This window comes from Ambystoma mexicanum, chromosome 7p (assembly GCF_040938575.1).
Source record: "Ambystoma mexicanum isolate Mex_15411 chromosome 7p, UKY_AmexF1_1, whole genome shotgun sequence".
In the NCBI taxonomy this organism is placed as follows: Eukaryota; Metazoa; Chordata; class Amphibia; order Caudata; family Ambystomatidae; genus Ambystoma; species Ambystoma mexicanum.
The window spans coordinates 879,398,419-879,425,182 of NC_090939.1; the positions used below are offsets into that span (position 1 = coordinate 879,398,419).

The 26,764-nt window shown below is 47.5% G+C and overlaps 1 protein-coding gene across 2 annotated transcripts in view; it reads right to left on the minus strand.

Moving 5' to 3' along the window:
* The window catches only part of UPF3A (UPF3A regulator of nonsense mediated mRNA decay), an 819,005-nt gene that overhangs the window by 499,597 nt on the left and 292,644 nt on the right, over nucleotides 1–26,764 (minus strand). For both annotated transcript variants that reach the window (XM_069637115.1, XM_069637114.1), the window contains exon 4: nucleotides 20,947–21,042. In XM_069637115.1, the coding sequence (XP_069493216.1) occupies nucleotides 20,947–21,042 (96 nt within the window). The remainder of the gene's footprint in view (nucleotides 1–20,946; nucleotides 21,043–26,764) is intronic.

A 26,764-nucleotide genomic window follows, 5' to 3' on the forward strand; every position in this document is an offset into this window, starting at 1 on the left:
GCACTTGGAGTTCACCGATGTTGCGAACAGGTCGATCTGGGGTTTGCTCCATCGTTGGAAAATACGATCCACTTGATCCTGACACAGTTCCCACTCGTGGCACGAGCGCAGCTCCCTGCTGAGTGAGTCGGCGATGGTGTTCTTTATTCCTGCCAGATGGAAGGGCACCAGAAACATCCCCTGGGCGACGGCCCAGTGCCGCAGATCTAGGGCTTCCTTGGACAGGGCTGGGGATCTGGTGCCTCCCTGCTTCCGGATGTAGAACATCGTGGTGGTGTTGTCGGTGAAGATCCTCACCACCTTGCCCTTGAGGGATGAGAGAAACGACCTCAGGGCCCAGAACACTGCTCGGAGCTCCAGGATGTTGATGTGGCGTGACCTCTCCTGCGGGAGCCAGAGACCTCTCGCGTGAAGATCTCCGGTGTGCGCTCCCCATCCCTCCAGGGAGGCATCTGTCGTCACTGTCTCCTGGTGTGCCGGAGTCTGAAATTCTGTGCACGCCGCGAGATGCGCGCGGGTGCCCCACCACTGAATTGCTTGGAGGAAGACCTCGTTGAGCGGGATCCTGTCTTCGAAGCTGCCCGCCGCTTGCATCCAACGGGCGTCAAGGAATTCCTGGAGAATTCCAGGCCTATGCAGCCTGCATAGGCGCACTAGATAGATGCATGAGGACATCATGCCGAGAAGGGACTTGATGGACCTCACCCTGGCCACATCCATGGCCAGCAGGCGCTGCACCTTGTCCAGGATGGCCTTTGTCCTTTCCTCCGACAGAGAGGCCAACCGTGCCACTGTATCGAGCTTGGCTCCCAGAAACAGGGCGATCTGCGACGGAATCAGATGGGATGTGGGGAAGCTGATGGAGAATCCCAGATCCGTGAGCAGTTGGACGGTCTTTGCTGTGTGTTCGACTGCAAGTTCCCTTGTCCATGCTTGGATGAGCCAGTCGTCCAGGTAGGGGTAAACATGGATCCCCTGAAGGCGCAGCCGCGCCGCCACTGGTGCTAGGCACTTGGTGAATACCCTGGGCGCCGACTTCTATCGAATGGGAGGTCCTTGAATTGGTAGTGCCGCCCTTGGACCACGAATCTGAGAAACATTCAGTGTCCTTTTAGAATGGGGATGTCAAAGTAGGCATCCTCCAAGTCCAACGGCGACAGGAAGTCGCCTTCCTCCAGCTGTCCCAGCACGTGCTGGAGGGTGACCATCCGGAACTTCTGGGCCTTGATGTATTTGTTTAACCGACGCAGGTCCAGGATGGGTCGCCATCCACCTGTCTTCTTTCTGACGAGGAAGTATCTTGAGTATACTCCAGAGCCCCAGAGCCTCTTTGGGACGAGCTTGATGGCTCACTTCTTGAGCATCGCCCTTACTTCCAACAGCAGTTGAGGGACGTGGTTTTCCTTCCTGGCCACGGGAGGAATGCGGGGGCACTTCTTTAGAAATTCGAGAGTATGCCAGTGGGCCAGGGCATCCAGCACCCAACGGTCAGTGGAGATGGACTCCCACATGCTGACGAACTTCGCCAGCGGCCTCCCACCGGGGTGCTCAGGTGGGGCCCGACGCTACGGCCGGTTCAGTCCTGCTTGGCGGCGGCCTTGCCGCCTTGGCCTCCTTGGCGACGACGACGAGATCCACCTGACTTGCCTCGTCCTCTGTAGGCCTCCTGCGACAAGGAGCGGGCTGCCTGGCGGTACGTCGAGAAGCCACCGCCGAATCCTTTAGAGGCACCTTGCTTGCCTCTGGAGTTCGGAAAGGGCGGCTGTCGTTGTTGCAAAACTCCTAGGGCCCGAGCCGTCTCTGTGTCGGTCTTGATAGCCTGAAGCGACTCATCCACTGTCTTTCCAAACAGGTTGTTCCCGTCGAAGGGCATGTTTGCACGTCCTGGTGGAAATCTGTTGCTTTGAGCCACCCCCGCCGTCGAAGGCAAACACTGTTGCCCCACTGACGGAAACCGGCGTCAGCGATGTCAGTGGTCACCGTTATGGCGTGGTCCGACGCCACCTCACCCTCCTGCAGGATCTCCAGGGCCTCTGCCCTCTTGTCGTCCGGGAGGAAGTCCAGTAGGGGAGCAATCTTGAACCACAACTCCCTGTCGTAGCGGGCCACAATCGCTAGGGCTTTGGCCGCCTTAATTGTCATCGACGCAGACGAGATGACTCGTCGTCCCATGGCATCCAGTTTCTTCCCCTCGCCGTCCGGTGGGGAGGTTGAAGTTGAAGCCGTCGCCCCCGACGCTTTCTTCTTGGCCGCTGCCGAGACGACCAAATCCGGAGTCGGCTGTGCCCTAAGGCACAAAGGGGCGGAATCCGGGACCCGGTATACTTCTTCTCGTACCGCTCTCTCTTGGCAGGCGTCGTGGACGGGTTCTTCAGGAGAGCAAGTCCCTCGTCCCAGATGTCGTCAAGCAACTGCACCGAGAGGACCATCTTCCTCTTGGCCTCACGCCGTTGGTAGAGGAAAACTTCCTTCTTCTGTTCTTCGGGGCAGAGCACGAAAAGCTCAGATGCCCTGGCAATCATGGCGTGGAAGGAGCCAATTTCGTCGGGCAGGGAGGCCCGAGGGGGTGGTGACGGAAGGCCCATCCCATCGTCACCACCGTCGTCATCCGTCCCCGTCGTGGCCGTATCTGTTCCCGTGTCATCCCTAGGATAGGGGAAGGAGATGAAGGCTGAGCAGGCTGCGAAGGCTGGAAGGGCGGGGGGGGGGGGGTGAACTCTCCTCCGCTTGTTTGGAGGGCTTCCCGATGGGCCCGGTTCTGCTGGGTCGTCCGTTGGGGGTAAGGGCAACCTCGTCCTTATCTCCGCCCATAAGGCTTGGATTGCCATCAAGATGGTGCCCGAGTTGTCCTGAGGCTCGGTGCCGGCTGCGACGGGCGCGACGGTTGCTCCTCCTCCACAGGAAGCTCGTCGGGGCCACCGTTGCTTTCTTCGTCCGCCTCGTCGGGATTCCACCCGTGGGAACGGACCTCCTCAAACCTCTTGTTGAGGACCTTCACGACTTCCACCAGCTCCTCCTCAGAGGCTGTATCCGTATCGGCCACCCCCCCCCCCCCACACCCTCTTTTTCCACCGGGGTTCTCACGGGGGTCTTATCGATGGGCTGAAAAGAGGATTCCCTGCGCGGTGGCAGGGAAACTCTAGGCCCCGAGGTCGCCTCCACTGGGGTAGCCTCCACAGGCTCCGCCAAGGCCGCTACGACTCCCTCGATTATCCGGGTAAATCAAGGCCCTCACCACCTTCGGCGCGCTTGAGGCCTTCACATTGGGGGGAGGGTCACTGCCTCGCTCCCCCTCGGCTGATTCCATCGGGATCGACCAGGGCCTCTCCAGAAGCTTACCCGGGTTCTCCGATTTTCTCTTCCCCGAGCCAGAGCGTTGGCTCGTGGTTGATGGCGTCGGTGAAAGCGCGCCCTGCCTGCAGCCGAAGAGCCCGACCCTTCGGCGCTCCCGGTGCCCGCGGTGCTTTGCCTTCTGTTGGGCCCCCGTCGCCGGGGCGCCCTCACAGGACTTAGAAGACCGCTCGGACTTCTTCTTCTCACCTGCTGGGCCCTTCTCCAGCCAGCTGGCGAGGCAGATCCAACGATCCCTCATAGTCCTTTCCGACAAGTTCTTGCAAAACGCACAGTCCTTCTCCACGTGTGTCTTGTCTTCGTGAAGGCAGTAGAGACATCTCGAATGCTCGTCCTCCTTGAAAACATTCTGTAAACCGCATCCAGGGCAGTTCCTAAACAGCTTGGATCCGGGTGTCGAGCTTCCCTTTTCCTGGGCCATATTCACGAGGTAGGCCTCAGATCTTCTGGAATCCTCCAAGAAGCGTAGCTCGACGAAAACTTCGCCCTTGAGGGGGGCGTAGAAAATTCCAAAAAGGGTCCCCGTTGATCGGAAGTAGAAACGGTGGAGCTTGAGGCTCGATTGACCGAAAAAATGAGATTAAACTCTTTGAAAAAATGCAAAACGCAGTTAAAGCTCGAGAGCTATAGCACGAAGACTCCCAACACTTGAACGTGCGGTAAAAATCTGAGGATTGCTGCCAGGGGAGGGGCTTAGGGAGAGGGCAGTTATTGGCTGGGGGCAGTATGACCCAGAGACCAGCGATTGGTTACTACTAAGAAAGACAGATCAGAAACGAAACTGATACTGATTTTTTTCTTTACCGAGGATTCCCAGCCTGACGACAGGGAATATTCATGAGCATGTGAATCCATGCCAGACCCCAGCCATGCCGAAACTTTGTTGCTGCAATCTGGCCGAATAGCGTCATCCGGGAGGTCCCAAACCTTATACCTCACCTTTCAGAAACTAAGCATGAAGGCTGAGAGTCCTGACCTCTGGATGGAGAACTCGACCCTCCTCTCTCTCGAGAGAAGGTCCTTCCCGTCCACTACGAACATGTCTCCTATAGCTCCCTCTTGGGGGAAATTCCCTGGAGCAATATCTTTCGCACTTCCGGTTGACCTCGGTCGCGAACAGATCTACTTGAGGGGTTCCCCAAAGGTTGAAGATCTCTTGAAGCACTTCCTGAGCTACTTCAGACTCATGGTAGACTGTGCTCTGCCTGCTCATAGCGTCTGCCCGCGTGTTCTTCTCTCCGGCTAGGAGAACTGTCGATATGAAGATTACTTCTTGAATTGCTGAATACCGGAGCTGAATTGCCTCTCTGCACAGTGATAGTGACCCTACACCTCCTCTCTTGTTGAGATAGTACATGGCCAATGTGTTGTCCGTCATTATCAGGACATTATTTCCGCAGATAGAGGGCAGAAAGGCCTTCAGCGCTAGTCTGATTGCCCTCAGCTCCAAAAGATTGATATGTAGTTTGGACTCGGATGGAGACCAATGACCGCTGACTGTCAGATATTTGGCATGGGCTCCCCACCCCGTGAGTGAGGCATCCGGCACTACTGTAATCTCCGCCCATGGTTGCCAAAAGGGTTTTCCCTTCAGAACATTGTCCTCGCAAGCCCACCACAGAAGATCCTGTGAGACCCTGGTTGGAATCTGAAGTCGGTCCGACATCTTTCCTGAGAATTTGGACCATTGAGTTCTTAAAACTCATTGAAGGGATCTCATTCACAGGCGGGCATCTGGCACCATAAAAAGGCAGGATGCCATGAGGCCCCAACCTCAGAAAATTGAAGGCCGGAAGATTGTGGGCATTCTGAAATTTGGTCACCATCTGAAGAATGTCTTGAGCCTTCACCTCTGGTGGCCAGCTCTTTCCCAAGGATGTTTCTAGTACAGCTCTGTTGTACTGCAGCTTTTGGGAAGGTGTCATATGGGACTTCTTGTATTGGGAGAAGCCCAGTCTGTTAAAGAGAGTGGCAGGTAATGTTGAGATGATTCAGGACTTGTTCGGGAGAATGCGCCCTAGTCAGCCAATCGTCCAGGTAGGGGTAGACGTGAATCCCCCCCTCTCCTGAGACTCGCTGCCACTAGCGCCATCAGTTGGTGAAAACACTTGGGCGGACGTCTGCCCGAATGACAGAACTCGAAATTGATAATGAGAACCGCCAATTGCGAACCTTAGGTATTTCCTGTGCTTGAGATGGATTGGCACATGAAAATAAGCTTCCTGAAGGTCCAATGAGACCAACCAATCCTGGAGTTGGAAGGCCTGAAGGATCTGAGAAAGTGTGACCATCTTGAACTTGTCCTTCCTGAGGAACTTGTTCAAGTATCTTAAGTCCAAGATGGGTCTCAGTCCTCTGTCCTTTTTGGGTATCAAAGAATATGGGGAGTACCAACCTCTACCTCGTCCACCACGAGGAAATCTTCTCTGGCCTCTTTGAGTGGCCATTCCTCTCGGCCTTCCAACTGAGGAGTAGTAGAAAAAAGATCTACCCCTCCAAGGTAGTCCGCTAGCATGAAAAGGCTGAGGTTGCCTAATAGTGGCGCCTAAAGATTTGGCTGCCGCCTTTGAGGTCTGCAACTTCTCAAAGCTCTCATCAGCCTTGTTGCCAAAAAGGTGAGACCCGTCAAAAGGCATGTTGAGAAGCCTAGGTTGCACATCGGGTGCAAAACCCTACTTTCTCAACCACGCAAATCTGCGCATAATGTTGCTGGTAGACATGGATCTGCTGATGCTATCCGCAGAATCCAATCATGATTGAAGGGATTCACACATGGCCTCTTTGCTGTCCCTAAGAATAGCTAAGAAGCAGTCCCTTTCATCTTCGAGAATGTGCTCTGCCGCCATGGAAATACAACCCCATAGAGTTTGCGCAAACTTTGCGAGGGCACAAGTGGAGTTGGCAGATTTTAGTGCCATGCTTCCTGCAGAAAAAACCTTCCTCGCCCATCCATCTGCGCGCTTGTTGTCCCTATCAGGAGGGATAGTAGGGTACGCTGCTTAGACTCTTCGGACTGGGGTGTTTTGACAGGTAGTCGGGGTCACAACTGGAGGGGCAGTATTTTTTTGGTAAAGTTCTTTTCAACTGCCAGATTGGATTCCAGAGTCTCTCAATTCCGAGCCACCCTTTTCTGCAATGCCATATGAAAAGGCAAAAAAGGATCAGATTGTGGACCCTTGTCCAAAATATCAGTGAGGTTGTCTTGCTCATAAGGCAATGGTTGCCTACTCCAACCCATGTATTCGACCACTTTCGACATGAGCTGCCTGTATGATGCATCTGCATTCTCCCCAGGCTCTGGTTTTCCAAATTCAAGTGCGGGTGAGGTATCTACCCCACTTGCTGTTTGCAAGTTGTCATACAGGTCCTTCATTCTGGACTCTTCAGAGATAAAACTCCCTGGTACATTGGGTGTACCGTACTGTAAGCCAAATGGGGCATCATCATCCTCAGAATGCTTCTCTCCTTCAAAAAGTGAAGTAAGAGATTTAAAGAAATCCTTTTTAAGAAGTGTAGCATATATCTTGTCTGGTTTGGAAGTAATAGGCTTTGACGTCGTTGAAGTCGTCGACTCTTTCTTTATCGGCGCTGACTTAGGTGTGGGCGCTCAGCATTGACGGCCCAGCTGGCAAGTATGGCGCGGCTGGCGTCAAAGGTTTCGGCGTCGACATCGAGGGCCTAGCGGGCGTCGAAGGCACCGCCGGTATTGAAGGTGTCGATGGCATCGACGACCTCGACTTTTCCTTGCGTCTCGTATGATCCTTCGATGGAACATCGGATCGAGGTCTCGAAGGCTCATGATGCGCATTAGGCCTTTTTGCCGGGCTCGAGGGCGCACATGATTTTGGACAAGACCTTTCCTTTCCGGCTTCTTTTGAAGGGATTGTAGGAGCATGGCTTTTTTGTTTTTCAAAAATCTTTAACATTTCAGACCTGAAAGCTTCCCACTCAGCCGGAGTAGACTTTTTAGTAGGGCACGCAACCTTTTCGGGGAAATATCCGACGACAAAGGCGACCTACGGTGCCTTCTCTTCGATTTCTTTGAAGACGAAGTAGAGTGGTTTGAGCCACTCCTCGACCTGGACCGCTTGGCCTTCTTCCTCTGAGGAGAGTCGTCTCTCCACTCATCGGTCGAAAGTTTAGCGGATTGGGTTGGTGATTTTTTAGGGATTTTTTCTACCTTAAGTTTTCCCTTCCGTTCCCTCAAGGCCTTTCCTGTCATGGACTGGCATTTGGAATAGCCAGAGGCGTCGTGGCCCTCCCCGAGGCACCACAAACAGAAAAGGTGCGGGCCAGTGAGTGACATTTTTGACCCACAATCCCGGCACTTCTTGAAACTGGACTTTGGAGTCGACGGTGTCGGGATGAAGACATTTTTATCAAGGTGTTTGTAAAAAAGACATCACAAGATGAGGGGCGCCGGATTTAGCTCGAAGCGGTCGATGTCGCGGAAAAACGGAACTGGAGACAACGCGCGCTGCATATGCTATATATGCCTTCGATGACATTACCCTCAACTGAGGCCTTTGAGGGACATCGACTCAACACCATCGATGCACAGCACCCTCTGCCAACACTGTTTTCCGAAGCAGCTGAAGCTGGACAACAAGTGTCAGAGATGAGCAATGCGGGGAGGACACAATCCATTTGAAATATGTAATTGTAATTTCTACCCTTAAAATGAGGGTTGAAATTGAATTTTTATTTAAATAAATTCCATGCACATTTTCTGAAATACTGCCTGCGATATTTCACGAAATCCACTATTTTTACCACTACTACAGTGGTATTGATATAATTTTTTTAATTTGTTGGATTACCACCAGTGGTAATCTTCCCAAGAAAATGCCGTACTTGGAATGCAGTGCTAAATTTTAAGAAAGGACTCTGTGTTGTATGAGCTCACATAGTCAAGATGGGTGGTGTCACAATGCACCACGGAGCAATATATTCATCAAAAAAATGTCTTATTGTGTTACCAGAGTAATTCAGTGAAATATAGAAAGGATGCCAAATTTTAAGTAAACAGGTGTTCTTTCACACAGTAAGTGTCAGGATGGTCCAATAATCTAGGCTTGACTGGGCTTCACTGTCCTCTGCTTGTCCCCTGACATTTCTTCCCAGTGCTTACAGTGTCCGAGAGGATCCCAAACCCTACTTCAGGAACTGACCTCAAAAGACTAACTGGGCAACGTAGTCCGCCCACAGCGTCAGTGAGGTAGGTCGGAAGAGACCGAGAGCAGTCCCCCCAGGTAAATCCTATGTAACCCTTCAATAATTAACCCTGTGGTCTCTCTATTCCTTCAATAACCTTCCTGACCTGTTGTTCTTCCTCCTGCCTGCTGATTCTGCCAAGGGCCACATGTCCGTCCCGGATGGCCTAAGCTGGTTAACTGGGTTTTTGCCTCTGACTTAGAGTGTTGTGCTACTCCTCTGCAGCCCCTCTACTTCCTTCATCAGCTGTTCTTGGGTACTTTGGCTCCCTTCTTATCCCTGGTATCTGCCACCAAACTCCTTTCTGTGCCTCCTTCAACTAATCCCTCTCTCAAATGTTCCAATTCTCCGTTCTCATCTCCTCCCCTTTCGAATCTTTAATTTCTCAAAAGCGCCTCCTTGACACTAGGTGTTACCATTTCCAACTTGCAACTGTCTTTGCTACCATCCGTACTTCCTCTGGTCGCCCCGCCTCCCTTGCCCCCAAAAACTGTCCATTCCTTCTTACTGTGATATTTACCTCCTGTAGTAACTGTCTTCTTCACTCCTGATGTTATGTCAGTACTATCTCCAACACTTGATGTTGTCACCTCTGCCCCTTTCTCACTCCCACCTTTTGGGTCACCTGCTCCACCTCAATACTCTCTGCCACAACGATATTACCACCTCCATCTCACGCCCACGTCCTGATGTTAACTCCTCTGCCTCAATAACACCTTTACTGCCTGTTGCCATCTTCTTGGTATCAGTCTTCTCTCCTCATGTCATCACCTTTACGGACTTCTCAGTTCTACCTCCCTCTCCTGATGTCATCTGCTTTACCCTGTTCTCTGTACCGCCTTCCACTCCTGATATGCAGGACTCTGCTGCAAGCCAAAGTCTCTCACAAAATGCAGTGCAACGCCAGATACACTGTCCCAAGGGTCATCCCACACTTCCGTATGAGTTACTTCATCATTCCCTTGAAGGACCCTCTGAGGTCCTCGATGGAGATCAGCACATGTTCTGTCATCTGGTTACAATAGGCGAGTCAAAAACAAACATATTTCCGAGCATGAAGTAACTACAACAGAGCTGCTCCACAGATAGTAAATTGCCTTGGTGCCTATGTGAGCAGACATTTTGAGCTTGGGGCACTGTATCAGGCACACATGCGCTGAAGATTGAGAATTTGTCAACGGGCAGCACCGTATTCCCAAGAACTAGGATTCCCCCCCAGCTCTCACCACACAAAAACATCTGCTGGTAGCCCCCAAAAGCAGAAGCAAACTGATTCAGAGCAACAACAACCTGTCAGCAGGGGCTATGACCAATCAGGTCTCCCCACCACAGATAAGTGAAGTGCAAGGCACACAAGCAAAGAAGGTAGTGGGGGCAAAACCTTTAGGGGCACTAATCACCAAAAGTAGATAGACAGTGGTTTCCTCAAGAAAGAACTAGAGCGTTTACTTCAAATTCGAAAACTAACAAACTGTAACCCTTGAATAGTGGGCTCCCAACACTGTGGACCTTTCTGGAAGGGGCAAGTTCTGACAAAAGGCCATTCGTGAAATTTCAGAAAAAAGGCCATTCGTGAAAAACTTGCGGAAAGTAGCATATAAAGATATTATTTCTAATGTGTGAAGGAGCATGTTAAGATATTAGAATGCATTTAGGAATGCATGACGGGTTGCTTTAAAACCAAAAAGCAAATAAGTGTGAATGTTTGATATTGACAACCTGAATAGTGAAGCCAAAAGCCAAAATGAAAACCAGATCAGAATAAGCATACAATGCCTTTCCTGTGCTACATACTTTCTATCCATAACTTCATTCCTTACCTCTACTGGGTTTTCCTAATATCCCCTACTCATCCACAATGGCTCCTTAACCTGCTAGTTGGTTTCCTTTGGTTCCAGGTGCATATAGTGATCAGGGTTCAGGGGAACTCGACTATGGAAGAAAGGGGTGTGCTACACCAGTAGGACGACACTGACGGGGTGTTACCAACCTCACCCCATTTTACCACTTTCTCTCCTTCTGTACTCCTCTGTCTTTCTGACACCTTCTGTCTCTCCAGCTGGCACTTCTTTCAATCTTCACTTTTTTCCAACTACCTCCAAACACAAGCCTCCTGGTCAGCATGCCAAACTGGATTACTGGGCCCCCTGAATGTTATAGTGCTCTTACTAGGTTGGGTTCTGAGTCAGTGGCTGTACCTTTGGTTATTGGAGCAAAATATGGATTTGCTGCAGCTGCTGCGTGTACATGGCCTCACTTTGGAACTTGGAGGCATGACCAAGCCTTTATTTGCCCTGGCCACCATCTTAAATTTCAGTTACAACTCCCTGCTACTCTCTGGTGCTGCCTGTGTATAACCCATATCTCCCATTTCTTTAATATGTGGATGGTTAGCTGGAAAAATCTTGGTAAACTTTAAATTCCACTGACTGTGTAGAAAGGGATGTGTTGCAATGGAACTGCAACAATGTATCCTCAGGAAGGGAATTATCTTCTGCGTGGTTTTGTAACCATGTATCAACAACTGTTAAAGCAGTTGTCGAAAAGCAGCAAATGTGTATCATGTGCGAAGTCCAGTTCTCTTCAGGGACTTAAAATGGCTTCCCTTATAACGCCAGTAGAGCTGTAACAGCATAAAGACAAATATAATGGATTTAGATTTAGGAATGTTTGATTTTCTTCACTGGAGTTTTGGCACTGCTTAGAGAGAGCATTAGGCTCTCTCAGATGTAGAGGAGGTAAATACCTGGTATTCCTGTATCTGCCCACTGCCATGCATCATGGACCAAGGGAGGATGAACAGGGAATCTGTTCCTTACCTTCCCCAGGGCCCATCACCCATTGGCTTGGGGAGACACAGTGCCAGAGTCACCCGTTCAGTGGTTCACCGAGACAGGCAGGAGACTTGGCACAGTGGATAACGAGATGTCTTTGAATTATCATAGATATAATTTCACTTTTGTTTTTAATTTGGGTTTCCAAAAGATGGAGCATATATTTACAATGTTGTAGTGCAAAGCATGGGATGTTTTTGAGTAATGTATGCTAGTTATTTTGCGGTAGATTTGAAGATACCGAAAACTCACTGGGTTATGGGCAATAAAAACTAACATACTTTGTGAAAAGTATGTAAGGTGTTTGGAGGACAATCATGGCTCGCAGGAAGAAAACACCTGGAAAAAACAAAATGTATTCTGAAGTAAAACATGCAATAAAAGGCCCTCTTACTCTAGAGAGACCTCAAATAACAACCATTAAAAAATGCTGATTTACCAATCGAAAAAATTAGTCTTTCACCTCAACAGAGCTTATTTTCGAAATGGGCAGAATCCTGCCAAAAACTGAAACTACTGAAAAAGTTTTTAAGCAGTGTTTTTTGATACTCCACTAACAACAGATATATATCTTAAGCATTTTGAATCTGAGCTGGTTCCCATGGTGGAGAAAATATTTTTGTTAAAATGACCTATGTCGATTTTACAATGGGCCGTGATTCTGTGTATTTTGATCCACAGATGTTGGTGCGACGAATCTAGGGAACATGTCCCTTCTCCCCAAGGTGGGGCCCCTTCCTGTGCAGCTAGGGAGGTGAGCCCACTCTGCAACACCCTCCCTAGTGATAGAAGTGGGACCTCACGGGGAGAGACCTCCCGCCCCTTAGAGGACAAGGACTCCCGTTCTGGTGAGGAACTCCACAAAGCTGTACGCATTATGGCCTACCTGGGATGCTGCCAAATATCAGAAACCTTTTCACATCAGGACTGGGATGTTTTCATCTTACTGAAAAAGAAAATGTTCTTTCAAAGAGGAATAACCAATCTACTGGCACGAGTCTGTTGATTAACGTAACCTCGATGAGCGGGAGAGGGAGAGAGGAGAGAGAGAAGAACACAGCCAAACCGGTGTAAAACCTGCAGGAAGCAGGAACGAGAAAACCAGCAAGTTTCAAACTCGCTCAACAGTAGAGAGCATAAAGCAAGAGCTACAGCGAATTTGCGAGAATCCAGCATGGTCAAGGCCCATGAATAGATGGTTGCGAGACGACGAAGGAGGATCCGTGGCGGACCGCTGGTCCGCAAACTTTGCCTATACCACAGTGAGATTAACGCCACAGGGTGTCCGGTCCCACCTCCTGAGCGGGAGAGAGGAGAGAGAGAAGAACACAGACGTCAGCCTGGGAAGGCCCCAACCGGTCTAAAACCTGCAGGAAGCCGGAATGAGAAAACAAGCGAGTTTCAAACTCGCTCAACAGTAGAGAGCATAAAGCAAGAGCTACGGCAAATTTGCGAGAATCCAGCAGCGTCAAAGCCCAAGAATAGATAGTTGTGAGACCACGAAGGAGGATCCGTGGTGGACTGCTGGTCCGCAAACTTTGCCTATACCACTGTGAGATTGATGCCAAATGGTGTCCGTTCCCACCTCCGAGCAACGAGAAGAGACGAGAGACCAGGAAGAGAGGAGGAACCGCGAGATAGCAAGCGCCGATGAAGGAAAGGCACTAGCGGTCCAGGCCAAGTGCGAAGGATTCAGAGGAACCCGAGTCCGGAAGACATTCTCTGTCAAAGACGAAGGTAACCGGGAGGACGGGAATCACGGGTTGCTTCAAGGAGGGAATCATTATACCGAACAGCCAACTTGCCTCAGTGTTGGTCATGAAACAACGTTAATCTCGAAACAAATACATTTAAAGTGTGATAATACAGAAGAGCAGATTATTGAAAAGCTAAAGAAAGAAAGAGAAGAACAATGTTACCAATACCCCGGGAAAAGGGAAAAGAGGTTAAGTTCCACTTGAATCTGATGAACTTAAAATGTGATAATACGAAAGAGCAAATTACTGAGAAGATTTTTATTTTATTTATTGGTCACTTGTTAGACACTTATACAATTAGCAAAACTGTTTCAAAGATGAATAAAGAAATAGAAGAACCAGTGATAACACTTCCCTGGGAAAAGGAAAAAAGTAGTACAGCAGAGACAAGGTCTAAAAGACAACGATTAACAGAGCTATAATAAATCAAGGGGGGGACAGGCGCCCCAAACAACAAATGTATCCAGGGATATACTGAAAACCACAACCAGGAGTATAAAACCTATAAGAGATCCCTAAAGGAGATTTCTAAAGAACGAGGAAGATACAGTAGCCCGTTTGAAGAGTTACAGAGACTGATCAAAGAAGTCACAAGAGGCTACTTAAGGATAATATACTAGTCTACAGACTGATATTAGAAGTATCCTATGGAGAAGGGAGTCATTCTCCAAGCCTAAGTTAGTTTAGATACTGGTAGGGTCAGTGAGGGTAGTTTTAGACAGTGGACTTCTTTATTTGGACTTCCACGACAGACTGACGAGCACCTTAGTTAGTAAGATAGGTATGGAACACCCATACTTATAGGGAATGTTAGGCCTTATAGTTCTTACTTTAATAAACCATCCTGAAAAATGTCATCTGAGTGTCTGTGTCCTTCTTCTGACTCGCCACAGCAGCTACATTGAAGAGTGGCTATACATTTAGCCGGCATCACTGTTTGACCTCAATAGCCTGCAAATATGCACAGGTCAGCCAAGTAGTGTTTCATTCCATCTGAAGTACGGAAAAAAGAAATTCTTACCAGCTGTGTGTTTGCATTGCTTTGATTACTGCTTAGAACTCTATTTTCTAAAGTAAACATCTATAAAAGAGCAACACTGGGGATGAAGTGGTTACTTACCTTTAAGTATAGATCCTCAGTCATGGTGTTTTTCTATAGATTCAAATATACCCGCTCTCCTCCTCTAGATGTCTAAGGTTCATTTATATACCGCATACATGTGCCTCAAGAATCTGAAAGTGAAACTGTAGGCTTTAGAATGTGACAAAGGAGTGTGGGAGTACCTCTACCGAGAACAAACGTGGGTCAAATATACCCAGTTCTATGGAATTTCTTCCACTGACGAGGGTCTACAACCATGTTTCAGCTCACTGCACCCTTCACTGCACCCTTCACAGAGGAGAAATATTAATTTGCATATCAGTCTTTGTCCCACCGACAAGGACAGTCCAGCACCGAAAAGCTAGGCAATTCTCCTCCGAGCAAGAGAACCATAAGTAACCCAAGACCTGCGTTTCAGCCTAGTCAGGCCTCATCAGTGAGGTGGAGCTGTGCCTCTCTAAGCACAGTGAGCAAGGGGTCCTGGTCTGGGTTACCCTTAGGGTGAAACCCCAAGTGTTATAAAGTTACAAAGGAGTGTGGGAGCCCCTTTACCGAGAACAAACATGGGTCAAATACCCTGTTCTATGGAATTTCTTCTACTGAGGAGGTCTGCAACCACGTTTTAGCTCACTGCACCCTTCACAGAAGAAAAATATCTATATGCATATCAGTCTTTGTCCCACCCACAAGGGCACTGCAGCACCGAAATGCTAGGCAATTCCCCTGTGGACAAGAGTACCATCAGCAACCACAGACACGTGTTTCGGCCTAGTCGGGCCTCATCAGTGAGGTGAAGCTGTGCCTCTCCAAGTACAGTGAGCAAGGGGTCCAAAAAGTCACCCACAGTCAGAGCAGTAGGCTGGGAGGGCGATGAGGAATCTGTGGGAGGAACATCCAGTAGAAAGAACATTTCCAGAGGTGAGTAATTTGTTTTTCGAATGGATTGTGTCCTCCCACGGATTCCTCATCAGTGAATTTTTGTTACTGGTTTATATAGTTGTAAAACAGCCTTCTCAAACCTAGCGTCCTGACCCGTCAAGGTACATAGAGAGTATAGTTTTGAAAAGGTGTGTATCGAAGATCAAGTTGCAGCATTACAAATGTCCGGCACCGGTACACCTCTTTGCAGAGCCAAAGTGGTTGCCACTCCTCTGGTGGAATGTGCCCTTAGACTTTCAGGGACATCTTTTCCTGCCAAAGAATAACATTCTGAAATGCACAGAATGATCCAGCGTGACAAGGTCCGTTTAGTCACGGCTTGACCCGGTCTGTGTCCAGTGTAACCAACAAAGAGCTTATTGGCTTGCCTGACCTTTGCCAATATGGCAATATAAAAGCTCAGAGCCCTTTTTGGGCTAAGTTTGTGCAACCTCTCTTCCTCTTTCGAAAGCTGAGGAGGTGGCTAAAAAGCTGGCAAGGTAATTCTTTGTGTCAGATGAAATTCGGACACCACCTTGGGAAGGAAGGAGGTGCGAACCATCAGGACTACCTTCTCCTTAGAAAATGTAGTGAAAGGAGGTTTGCATTAAAGAGTCTGTAGCTCACTCACTCTGCAAGCAGAATTGGTGGCCACTAGGAAGATTGTCTTGAATGTCAATAATCTGAGTGGACAGGAATGGAGAAGTTCAGATGGAGCTCCCATTAGAAATGTTAATACCAAGTTTAGATCACAAGTCGGGAATATGAAAGTGACCAGTGGAAAAATATTTGTCAGTCCCTCGAGGAACTGAATCATAATGGGTATTTTAAAATAAGAGCCTTGATCTGGCATGTGTTTAAAGATGGATAACGCTGCCAGGTAGCCCTTGGCAGTAGCCACCTGCAGCCCCTGATGCGCTAGGTGTAAATAAAAGTAAAGCTCTGCAGGTGTATCACAAGTAAAAGATCAATATCTTTAGCCCCCCACCAGCTGCAAAACATGTTCCAACGGCAGCGGTATAGTGCTTTTGTTGCTGGTCTTCTGGCCAAAAGCAAAACTGCCATGACGTCTTCCAGGAGGTCCCAATCTTTGTATCTTAACCTCTCAGAAATCAGCTGTGAAGGTTCAGAGTTCTGATTTCTAGGTGATGAAGACAGCCTCCTTCTTGCGAGAGTAGGTCCACTCTCTGAGGAAGACAAAATGCAGGGTAGATGGACATGTCTAGAAGGTCCGAGTACCATGTCCTCCTGGCCCAAACTGGACTTCCCAAACTGCCTCAACCACGTGATAACATAAAGAATAGCGGGTAGTGGTGGGAATGCGTACAGGAGAGGAAATTCCCAGTCCACTACGAACGTGTCCCCCCGAGCTCTTCTCTGCAGAAATTCCCTGGAGCAGAACAGATCACATTGCCTGTTGATACTGTACACAAACAGATCCACTTGAGGGGTTCCCCAAATGGCGAAGATCTCTAGAAGGACTTCCTGAGCTAACTCGCACTCATGGGAGACTGTGCTCTGCCTGCTCAGAGCATCCGCTGTCGTGTTCTCTTCTCCGGCCAGATGAACAGGCGATAGAGAGATTCCATTTTGAAGTGCCCAGAACCAGAGCTGCATTGCCTCCCTGCACAGTGGTAATCACCCTACACCTCCTCTCCTATTGAGGTAATGCACGACCACTGTGTTGTCCGTCATTATTAGGATGTTCTTTCCCTGGATGGAGGCCAAAAAGGCCCTCAGCTCTAAAAGATTTTTGTGTAGTTCCGATTCTACTGGGGACCACAGTCCGCTGATCATGAGATCGCTCATGTGAAATCCGCATCCTGTGAGGGAAGAATCCGTGACTACTGTCATCTCTGGCCAGGGTTGCCAAAAAGGTTCCCCTATCATCACATTCTCCTTGTAGGCCCACCACAGGAGATCTTATTTAACCATGCTTGGGTCTGGAAGAAGCTCCTTCATGCTGCCGCAGAACTGTGATCATTGGGACCTCATCCTTAGGCAGGCTTCTGGCACCAGGAAAATGCAGGATGCCATTAGGCCCAACAACCTCCGAAAATCGAAAGCCGGTAGATGTTGGGTGTTCTTGAATCATGTTGAGCCCTCAACTTGGATTGCAAAGCCTTTCATGTGGAAGAGTCCAGGACTGCTCCAATGAATTGCAGCTTTTGGGAAGGTGTCACCTGGGACTTCTTGAAGTTCAGGTAAAAGCCCAGTTTGTGGAGAGAGTTGCAGGTGGGGTTTAGATGTTCCAGTGCCTGTTTGGGAGAACAGGCTCTGATCAGCCAGTTGTCTAGCTAGGTATAGATGTGAATCCCTCCCCTCCTTAGATTCGCTGCTACCACTGGCACCAACTTGGCAAAGACCCTCGGGGCGGAGCTCAGCCCAAAGGCAATACTCAAAACTATAGTGAGAGCTGCCAATGGCGAAGCTCAGGTACTTCCTGTGCTTGGGATGTATAGGCACATGAAAATAATCATACTGGAGATCGAGCGACGCCATCCAATCCTGGAGCTGAGGGCTTGGAGGATCTGCGAAAGAGTGCCCATCTTGAATCTGTTCTTCCTGAGGAACTTGTTGAAGTGTCTCAGGTCCAAGATGGGTCGCAGTCCTCCATCTTTCTTGGGAACCAGAAAATAAGTAGAGTACCAACCCTGCTATTGCTCCGATACAGGTACCCTTTCCAAGGCACCTTTCTCCAGCACAGAGAGAATCTCCTGCAGAAGAAGTGGGTCTGGTTCCCTAAGAGATTGCTCACTCGGGAGACAATCTGGGGGCCTTTTTAGAAATGAGAGGCAGTATCCTTGAGCTGTCTGCAGTGCCCAAGCTTCAAAAAAGTAATGTACTGCCCTTCTTCTAGATGTTTAGTCAACCTGCCTTTCAACAGAGTTCTGTGAGTGAAGCGCTCAGAGTGGTTTTGGGGCTGCAGCTGTGCCATACTGCCAGCAGAAACACCCTTTTTCCTAGCATGTCATATTTGTTGTCATCCTTATCAGGTGGGATGGATGGATAAGCAGCTACTTTAGATGTGGAAGTAGCTCTCTGGAGTGGGGTGCCTGGAGAGAAAATTAGGATCAATAGTTGAGGGTTTATATTTTCTTACCAACTCCTTGTTGACAGCAGGAGTGGTATCAGGCTTCTGCTAATTTTCCAAAATAGTATTCTTCAGTTCAGAATGGAAAGGCACTACAGCTTCTTTGGGGGGACCTGTACAGTCATCCTGTACTATATCCTTTGCAGGACGTCCCCAGCCCAAATGTTCCCAGGCACAAGCCCATTTCTGCCTACAGAAGGAGCCTGCGCTGGCTGCCTGTGAAAGCACACATTCAGTTTAAGGCGTTAACCTTGAATCATAAATGCCTTTATGGTAATGCACCCAGTTACCTGAAAGCAGGCATTAATGCTTACTGCTCAGGGAGAACTACAAGATCTAGCAACGGGGCTTACCTGTTGGCCCCTAGGAGTAAAAGAGCAAGAGGTTTGGGTAGAGCTTTTGCGGTTCAAGCCACTAAGAGATGGCATGAACTCCCTAAACATTTGCTGAGTTTCAGAAAGACATTGAAAGCCCTCCTCTTTGAATAACGTGCTATTGACTTCTTTTCTCCCACTGCTGTTTCATTTGCTTTTACCTGTCTGTCATTTGCCCCCTTTCTCTTCTGCACACTGATGCCTGTGGGCTCTGGCGCATTATAAATGTATAAATAAATATAACAAATAAATACTTAGTGACTCTGTTGTGTATGCAGCACTTGGATGAGCAGCTGAGTCTGGTGAAGCAAATTCCACTTCTGGAGAACTGTCTAAAACACTGGCTTCTTTAGGCCAAGCAGCCAAGTTCTCTAAAGGAGATGCCTCAAAAATGAGTTCCTCAGGGACATTGGGCGTGCCAAAACATTTGTACCCAAAGGGTACAACATCTTCATCCTCTTCTTCCTCCTCAAAAAGTGATCCAAAGGACTTTAAAATGTCTTTCTTCGACAGCAGTTTAAAACTTGAAGATGGATCGGAGGGTGATGTCGATTGGCTTCGACGTCAAAGACCTCAATGTCAAGTCCTTCGGCAGTGAAGATGTAGAAGGCTTTGATGCTTCCATTGCATTCAACACTGGCGACAAGACTCGAGTAGTCATCTCAGAAGGCTTCTGAGCCGGGCTTTTGGGCCTGCGAGCCAGAGCCTTGGACGATTCCCAGCCAGTTTAAGAAGGCACTGTGGGATTGTTAGCCTTTTTTGGCTCTTTCGAGGGAACAGGAGGAGCAGCCTTTGAACAATCATCCATCATCTTTTGACAGAACTCTTCCTAATCTGCTGCTGCGGCAGACTTGGCTGGAAATCGTACTTGTCTCTTGCTGCGCGAGGAATCAGATGACGAGAAACAATTGCGTCTCTTCTTGGATTTTCTTCAAGACGACTGAAGAATGACGCAAATCGCTCCTTGTCCTCGACTGCTTAGAGTGTTTGGAGCATTTCTTATCTCTTAAACTCCTATCTTCGGTTGAGTTCCTATTCTAGGGAGTACAGGACAGGGATTTTGATACTGACCGACCTAGGGCAAGTTTAGACTTCCTCTCCTTCAAGGCCTTGCTATTCATGGAGTGACAGGAGCCACAGTCGTCCATTGTGTGCTCCTTACCAAGGCAGCATAGGCATATCCTGTGTGGATTTGTGATAGACATCATCGAGTCACTGTCTGCACACCTTTTAAACCCTGCCTTAGGAGTAAACCTACTCGAAGAAATAGGACTATGCAGCAGGAATGAATTACTGAGGCGAGTCGAGCCATTCCAAAGCGTGCTATGCATGTGGAAAAAAAACAGTTCTGAGGCAGTAGGCGCAGTGAGCGCTATTTATGCTACGATCAACGTCATATCCGAGCGCGTTAATGGAAGCCGCCGAGGGACATCAAACTGATGCTGTACCGTGCCCTCTGCTGTCGAAAAAGTTTCTCAAACTGCAAGCAGGATATCAGTATATTTAAGGTGAGGAATCTGTGGGAGGACACAATCCATTATAAAGAGACATGACTTGATGTAAAAGCATAAGACTGTAAGTCAGTGCTTGTTATGTGGCTTGTTTTTTAATTTGACCAATATTTTTTAAGCATGTTCTTGGGAAATGTAGTCTTATATTCTTCTTTAAACGTCAGCTACTTGAGCTACAAATAAAAAAGAAAACATGTTCGCCATTGTCTTTACTAAAATCAAAATCAATCCTATTAAGTATTATAACACATCCTAATTAGGCTTCATGTTTATAGGGGAAACAATAGTATAAAACTCATTTAATGAAACAGTTAAACCTTCAGAAGTGTAAACAAAATGTAACCTTTGAGATAGAAGATGGATTTGAAGGGGTAAAGGAAGAACTTACTGAATAAAGAAGTGTACAGACTTGCTAGATACAACAGAACTTTCTCGAAAGCTAACAAACATTTGGAAAAGTTGCTAATGTTTTCTAAAACATCTGAAGCATAGAAAGCTCAAATCCCTCCTTTTACAATGAGCATTTCAAGAAGAACCGATTGTATGAAGAAGGGTTATGGGGGGGAATTACATAACATGCTTAACCTCCAGGGTTATATGAAAAGAAAAAATAGATACATTTTCTTTCTGCTGTAAACCCTTGGGCAGGTTAGCTGAAATTTCAAAAGGTGTAATTGACAGTGGATTAAATGAGATCACATAATGGCATGTAGCATTTAAACACACAGTTATGTAAATTTGAATATTTGCACATTATTAGGATTGTTTGAATTGAAACAAAAAGTGTTTACCCTCTTCAATGCTTCCAGCCTTCGCATCTTTTTTCTTTAACTTTTTTGAAATTTTTTGGAAAGGGGCGTATTCAACCACAGCAGGATATTCAACACCTAACAAGATATTGAAAACCACAGAAAAGTCAGAATATACTTTGACAATCATATATTATGACCAATTAACAATAAATAAGAGATAGCTACCTGCAACAACGATTTACCAAAGTGAGCATCCCTGCAAAGGGTCATTGTGCATCAAAATCAATGAAGAATTTCTGGCCACTTCTTTCAAATAGATTTTTGAAGACCACATTTTGCATTCAAGCAAGAGAGTTTAGCATCATCCACTCCATATCACTTCCAGGTAAAAGTAATCGTCTTACTTTGTGTCTAGAACCAATCCAATTTGAGGTGGGGGAGGGTCCTAGACTAGAAGGAGAAAAACTGCATAGGGTACACCTACCTGGGGCAATGTTTCGGGCACATTGACATTAGAATGTGTACAATCTGAGCGAATATCTTAACTCCACAAATGCTGAGGACAAATAAACATGTCAGGTTCCCATTAGGTATCCATGCTAGAAGCAATTTCAGGGTCAGGAGGAGGTGTATTCGCGCTAGTTCCTAAGTCTTCTGCCTAGTTAAATTATCTAGGGACTAAAATACCTTCATTTTCCTTAACAGTACTGCAGCAGTGATTGGTGCAGTGGTGATTGTGAGGTAGTTTGGAATCCTTGAGAAGATTCTAAACTGCCTTTCACTCCTGACAAGCTCAAGGAAGGTTACAGGATCCATAGCTCCAAAATGTAATTGAGTAAAACACCAAAAAGAAGATATTCAACGAAAGCTGAAGTTTGGAGTGAGTTCACCAGTAATCAGCCAAGCAGTAGCTGAACTCAAATAAGTGCCAAAACAAAGTTGAGAACTAACATTCTATGAAAGCCATGCATGTGAACAAAATGCTTAGATGTATACAGTTTTTAATGAACCTTAAAAGTATATGGAAGAAGGTTTGCAAGACCGTCTGGTAAAGTGCAACTTTAGCAGAATGTGCGCAGATCGAAAATGACTTTTAAAATGTATTTATTTAGCATTTTTAAAGCGCTCACACAGCCCACGGGCACTGAGGCACTGTTACCGGAATATGTCTTAGTTGTGTATTTATAACGCGCTTAATACCCAGAGGTTTCTATGCACGGACCCGGGGACCGAACCTGTGTTGCTTCATGTTGTCTTGTTTCCAAGGTGAGCACGTTGCAGCTGAGCCATCCTCCAGGGACTTTAACGTTCATATAGTTGAAAGATAATGCAGCATGGCCTCAAGAGTCCGTTACAACTGAATTAGAGTAAGGGACCTTGAATGGCACGCATCACATGAGCGTAACTGAAGACCAAGGTTACATAGTGTTCGTGTTGGAAAACTGTGGTTCACGTAGATCAGCTGTGGGCTGACAGAGTGTCTCCTCGTAGAAGCCGTGTGAAGGACAGAGGAGGCAAAATTGAATTCCCTGCAAAGCGCGCGGGCACAGAGTCGTGGAGGAGGCAATCCAAGTTGTGCATTGCGACGGGAGGGTAGGAGCGGCTCATGAGAAGAACGCAGCAAAGTAAGTAACTAGTCGCTCAGCCGTCATAAATATAAATGGTTTGAAAACTGCCAAGGCAGCAACCAGCACTGAGGCAATCTTCGGTCCAGTTTATGTAAATTATACTTTTTTAAACTGTCTAAGTAGCATTCTCCGCCGAGGACATCAGTCGCTCAACCTAGGAATTAATTATACTGTAAAACTGTTAAGAGTACATACAGCACAGAGACAATTGCATAAATTGGTTTTGGATTATCTGCTGTGCCTGAGGAGAATTTAAAGGAAATCTTAATAGGTGAGAGGTAAAGACATTGCATATCTGCAACATCAGGATTGTCAGAAAGGACAACAAAATAATTAACTGAAACAGTGTGCTAGAGAAAACACATTTGAGACAAGATTCAACACAGTATAAAAGGTACCTCCAAGCTTTGGCAAAGGGAATAATAGGTATATAAGGGAAGGCGGTACAGAGCATTTTAATGGGACGGATTTAGAGAAGTAATGTAACCAAGATGTGTTCATTTGCAGGTCTCCATAAGGCTTGAGGTTCAGCAGTCAGATGACAAGCAGCAGGGACCTGTTCTCTTTCATTTTATCCACTTCCCCTTTCCCCCCGGGCTGGTCATTTCAGCAATTATGATTTAAAGATTGTTAGAAGGACCGGACTAAGGGGTCTGATGGATTCATCATCTGCTCCTGCAGGATTCAGAGCTGCGACCTAACAGCAAATATCTTAACCACAAATGCTGAGGACAAATAAACATGTCCTAATTGACATAGAAAATCTTCGAGTCACACATTTAAGTGAGTAAACCCCTCTAGGACCCAGAAACTGATTCAAATTCTTCAATTCCAGAATGTGATCTGAAAGTGTGCTCTATGGAATGAAAGGCCCTGGTGGATTATTTTATGCAGGATAAAGGAGCAGAAAGGGGAACATTTAATGGGGAAAACATAGGTATCCTGTTGTACATTTCATTGACTTGAGATTCATGAAATTGGGTTCTAGTATGGGAAATTGTGAATTCATACCCAGTTGGTGGGGAACAGGTTTGGACAATGTTACAAAGTAAGACTGGTTGGTTTGGCTAACTATACATAGTAAGTGTGCATAGCTTAAACACATTTACAGATTTGGGGTGCTTTATTTGACTACCCATATGGAACATGCATTTTGGTTGTAATAACTGCTGAATGATATTTCGAATGGATTGTGTAATCCCACGTATTCCTTATCTTTGATATTCCCATATCCAGCTTGCTGCTTCTGAAAGAATTTTTACCAGTAGAGGGTGCTGCGCGTCGACGTCTGTCGAGTCGATGTCCCTCGGAGCCCTCCGTCTCGCTGACGATGTAATCACAGGTATAAGTAGTCGCACGCAGCGTCTGTTGTTCAGTTCCATTTTACGCGCTTCATGAGCTTCGGGAACGTAACGCTCGGTTCTGTGAAGAAATCGAAGAACTTTGAGTTTTTTCATTTAAAATCCTTCAATCCTTCGATCGAGATGGCCTCTTCATCGGCTCCATCTATGCCCCGATCTGGCTTTTAAAAATGCTGATATTGTGTGGCAAAGATGTCCTTGACAGACCCACACAGGGTCTGTTTGTGGTGCCTTGGGGCAGAGCATCCATGTTCAGAATGTGAAGAGTGTTTGTCGATGACGGCGAAAGCCTTAAGAGAGCGCAGAGGTAAGTTGGAGAGTGGTAAGACCCAAAAATCCATTACCCCTACTAAACGTATCTCAGACGAATCGAGATCATCGTCTCCTCGACGTAAAAAGCACTCCAGTTCACGATCTGGGAGTGGATCGCACCATTCATCCGCTTTGAGGCACAGTAAAAAAAGGTGTCATAGATCGCCTTTTACCTCATCCTCCAGTTCACTGGAGAGAGTTACATGCCCCACTAAGCACAGCTCCCGGCTCAGTGGGAGGATTTCCGTAAGAAAATGTTGTGTTTGAGAACGCTGCCCTGCCCCCTTCAGAGACACCTAGAGGCGATACCCCAGGAGATAAACCTGGTAAACATAAGAGCCGTGAGTCTTCCACCTCCGCCAAACCCTTGCGTCGAGATAAAGCCTCTGTGACGTACAAGACATCGTAACCATCGACTCACATGTCGAAGTCGAAGACTGCGTCATCAACGCCCTCTGTGACTCCGTCGAAGGAGAGGTGATCAACATCTAGAACATCGACCCCCTCGACGCAAGTCGGTTCAATACCCTCGACAACTTCATCGAAAACGTCGATGTGAAAGTTGATTGTATCGACAACCTCAAAGCCAGTCACGAATCCATTGAGGCCAATGACATCTACGTCTATGATTACTAGTATTTTCCACCTGTATTGACTGCTATTGCCCATTCTTCATTAGAAAGGAGCTACATTCCTCAGTCCTGCTCAAATTATTTTAAAACCTTATCCTCAATTTACGAGGAAGGAGAGGATTCTGATGCAGAAAGACCCTTTGGTCTGGAGTGTGTGAGGCCTTCCATACCTTGGTCTCAGAAGAGGCCAGATTGAAAGACCTGCAAGAGTCCTTACAGGAAGCAAGTGGGATTGATACCTCCCCAGAGATTGATTTCAATAAGCCTGAACCAGGGGATCATGTAGACAGTAATTACAGGTCACTTATGAATAGGGTGGTGGAATATATGGGGTGGTCTAGGCCCACACTTGTACACAAACAAGATGAACTCACCAACATACTTGATAAAGGACCACAAGAAGATCCTATTGTCCCCTTTCACAAGGCCTTACAAAAGAAGGTGTCTACAAACTGGGAAATGCCAGAGGTGATCCCAGCAAAAGACTGACAGCAAAATATAGGGCATCAGCTGCAGATCCCCTATACTTGTCAAAGCACCCGACCCCAGAAAGCTTAGTTGTTCAAGCTGCAACTTCGTCAGGTAAACAGACTGCATACCCTACAATCCCGCAGGATCATGATGATAAAAAGTCTGATGCCATGGCCAAGAAAGTTTTCTTGGCATGTAGCATGCCCCTCAAGTCTGCTAATGCCACATGCACGCTGGCAAGATTTTGCCACACCCTTTGGGAGTGTGCTTCAATGGCAGTTGACTGTCTCCCTAAAGGGGAGGAGAGATACGGTTTCTTGAACTTTATCAAGGATGGAAAGGACGCTATGTGTGAGTCCCTCCAGACCGGTCTCGACTCTGTTGACAGCATCAGCAGAGCCATGGCAGCAAGTACGACAATCTGCAGATTTGCGTGGTTGCAGAAGTCTGGATTTGCTCCTGACGTACAGTCCAAACTTCTGAAAATGCCCGTTGACGGCACTCAACTATTTGGCAAGAAAGCTGATGACAGTTTGGAGAAGTTGCAAACTTCCAAGGCGGCGGCCAAATCCCTTGGAGCTTCGATAAGACAAACTCCGAACCGCCCCACAGGTGCGCCCTGGAGTAGTAGGTCCTTTCGCTATTAATCCACATTCGGAAAAGGCATAGGACAGCCAGCTCAAAGAGGCCAGAGACGTTTCTCCCGTGGTGGATGGAGTAAAGGTACTAAGATTGCAACAGCAGGTGCTGCTTTACCCTCAGCATCTGCGTCAGCCACTCCAAAACCTCTCTGAGGTCTTACTCACAAAACATCAGCAGGAGGCAGGTTAACTCAACATCTGACAGAATGGCAGGCTATTACTTCAAATGCTTGGGCATTGGAAACAGTTGCCCAGGGCTACTGCTTGCCTTTCCTACGCACGCCTCAGAGTCATCCACCGGGGAACGACTCTTTGATGTTTCCAGACCCGCTCCTTATGCAGGAGATTCTGGACCTGCTAGAGAAAGGTGCTATAGAACCGGTACCTGCAGTGGAGAGGAACAAGGGTTGGTACAGCCCATATTTTCTAATTCCGAACAAAGGACGGAGGAATGAGACCCATCTTGGACTTGCGAGAATTGAACAAATTCCTCAGGAAAGACAAGTTCAAGATGGTGACACTTTCTCAAATCCTTCAGTCCCTCCAACTTCAGGATTGATTGGTATCTCTGGACCTTCAGGATGCTTACTTTCATGTGCCAATACATCTCAAGCACAGAAACAGAAAGTACCTGAGGTTCGATATTGGCAACTCTCACTATCAGTTTCGGGTTCTGCCATTTGGGTTAATCTCCGCCTAAGGGTTTTCACCAAGCTAATGGCGGTTGTGGCAGCGAGTCTCAGGAGAGGTGGGGATTCACGTCTACCCCTACCTGGACGACTGGTTGATCAAGGCGGGTTCCCAGGAACAAG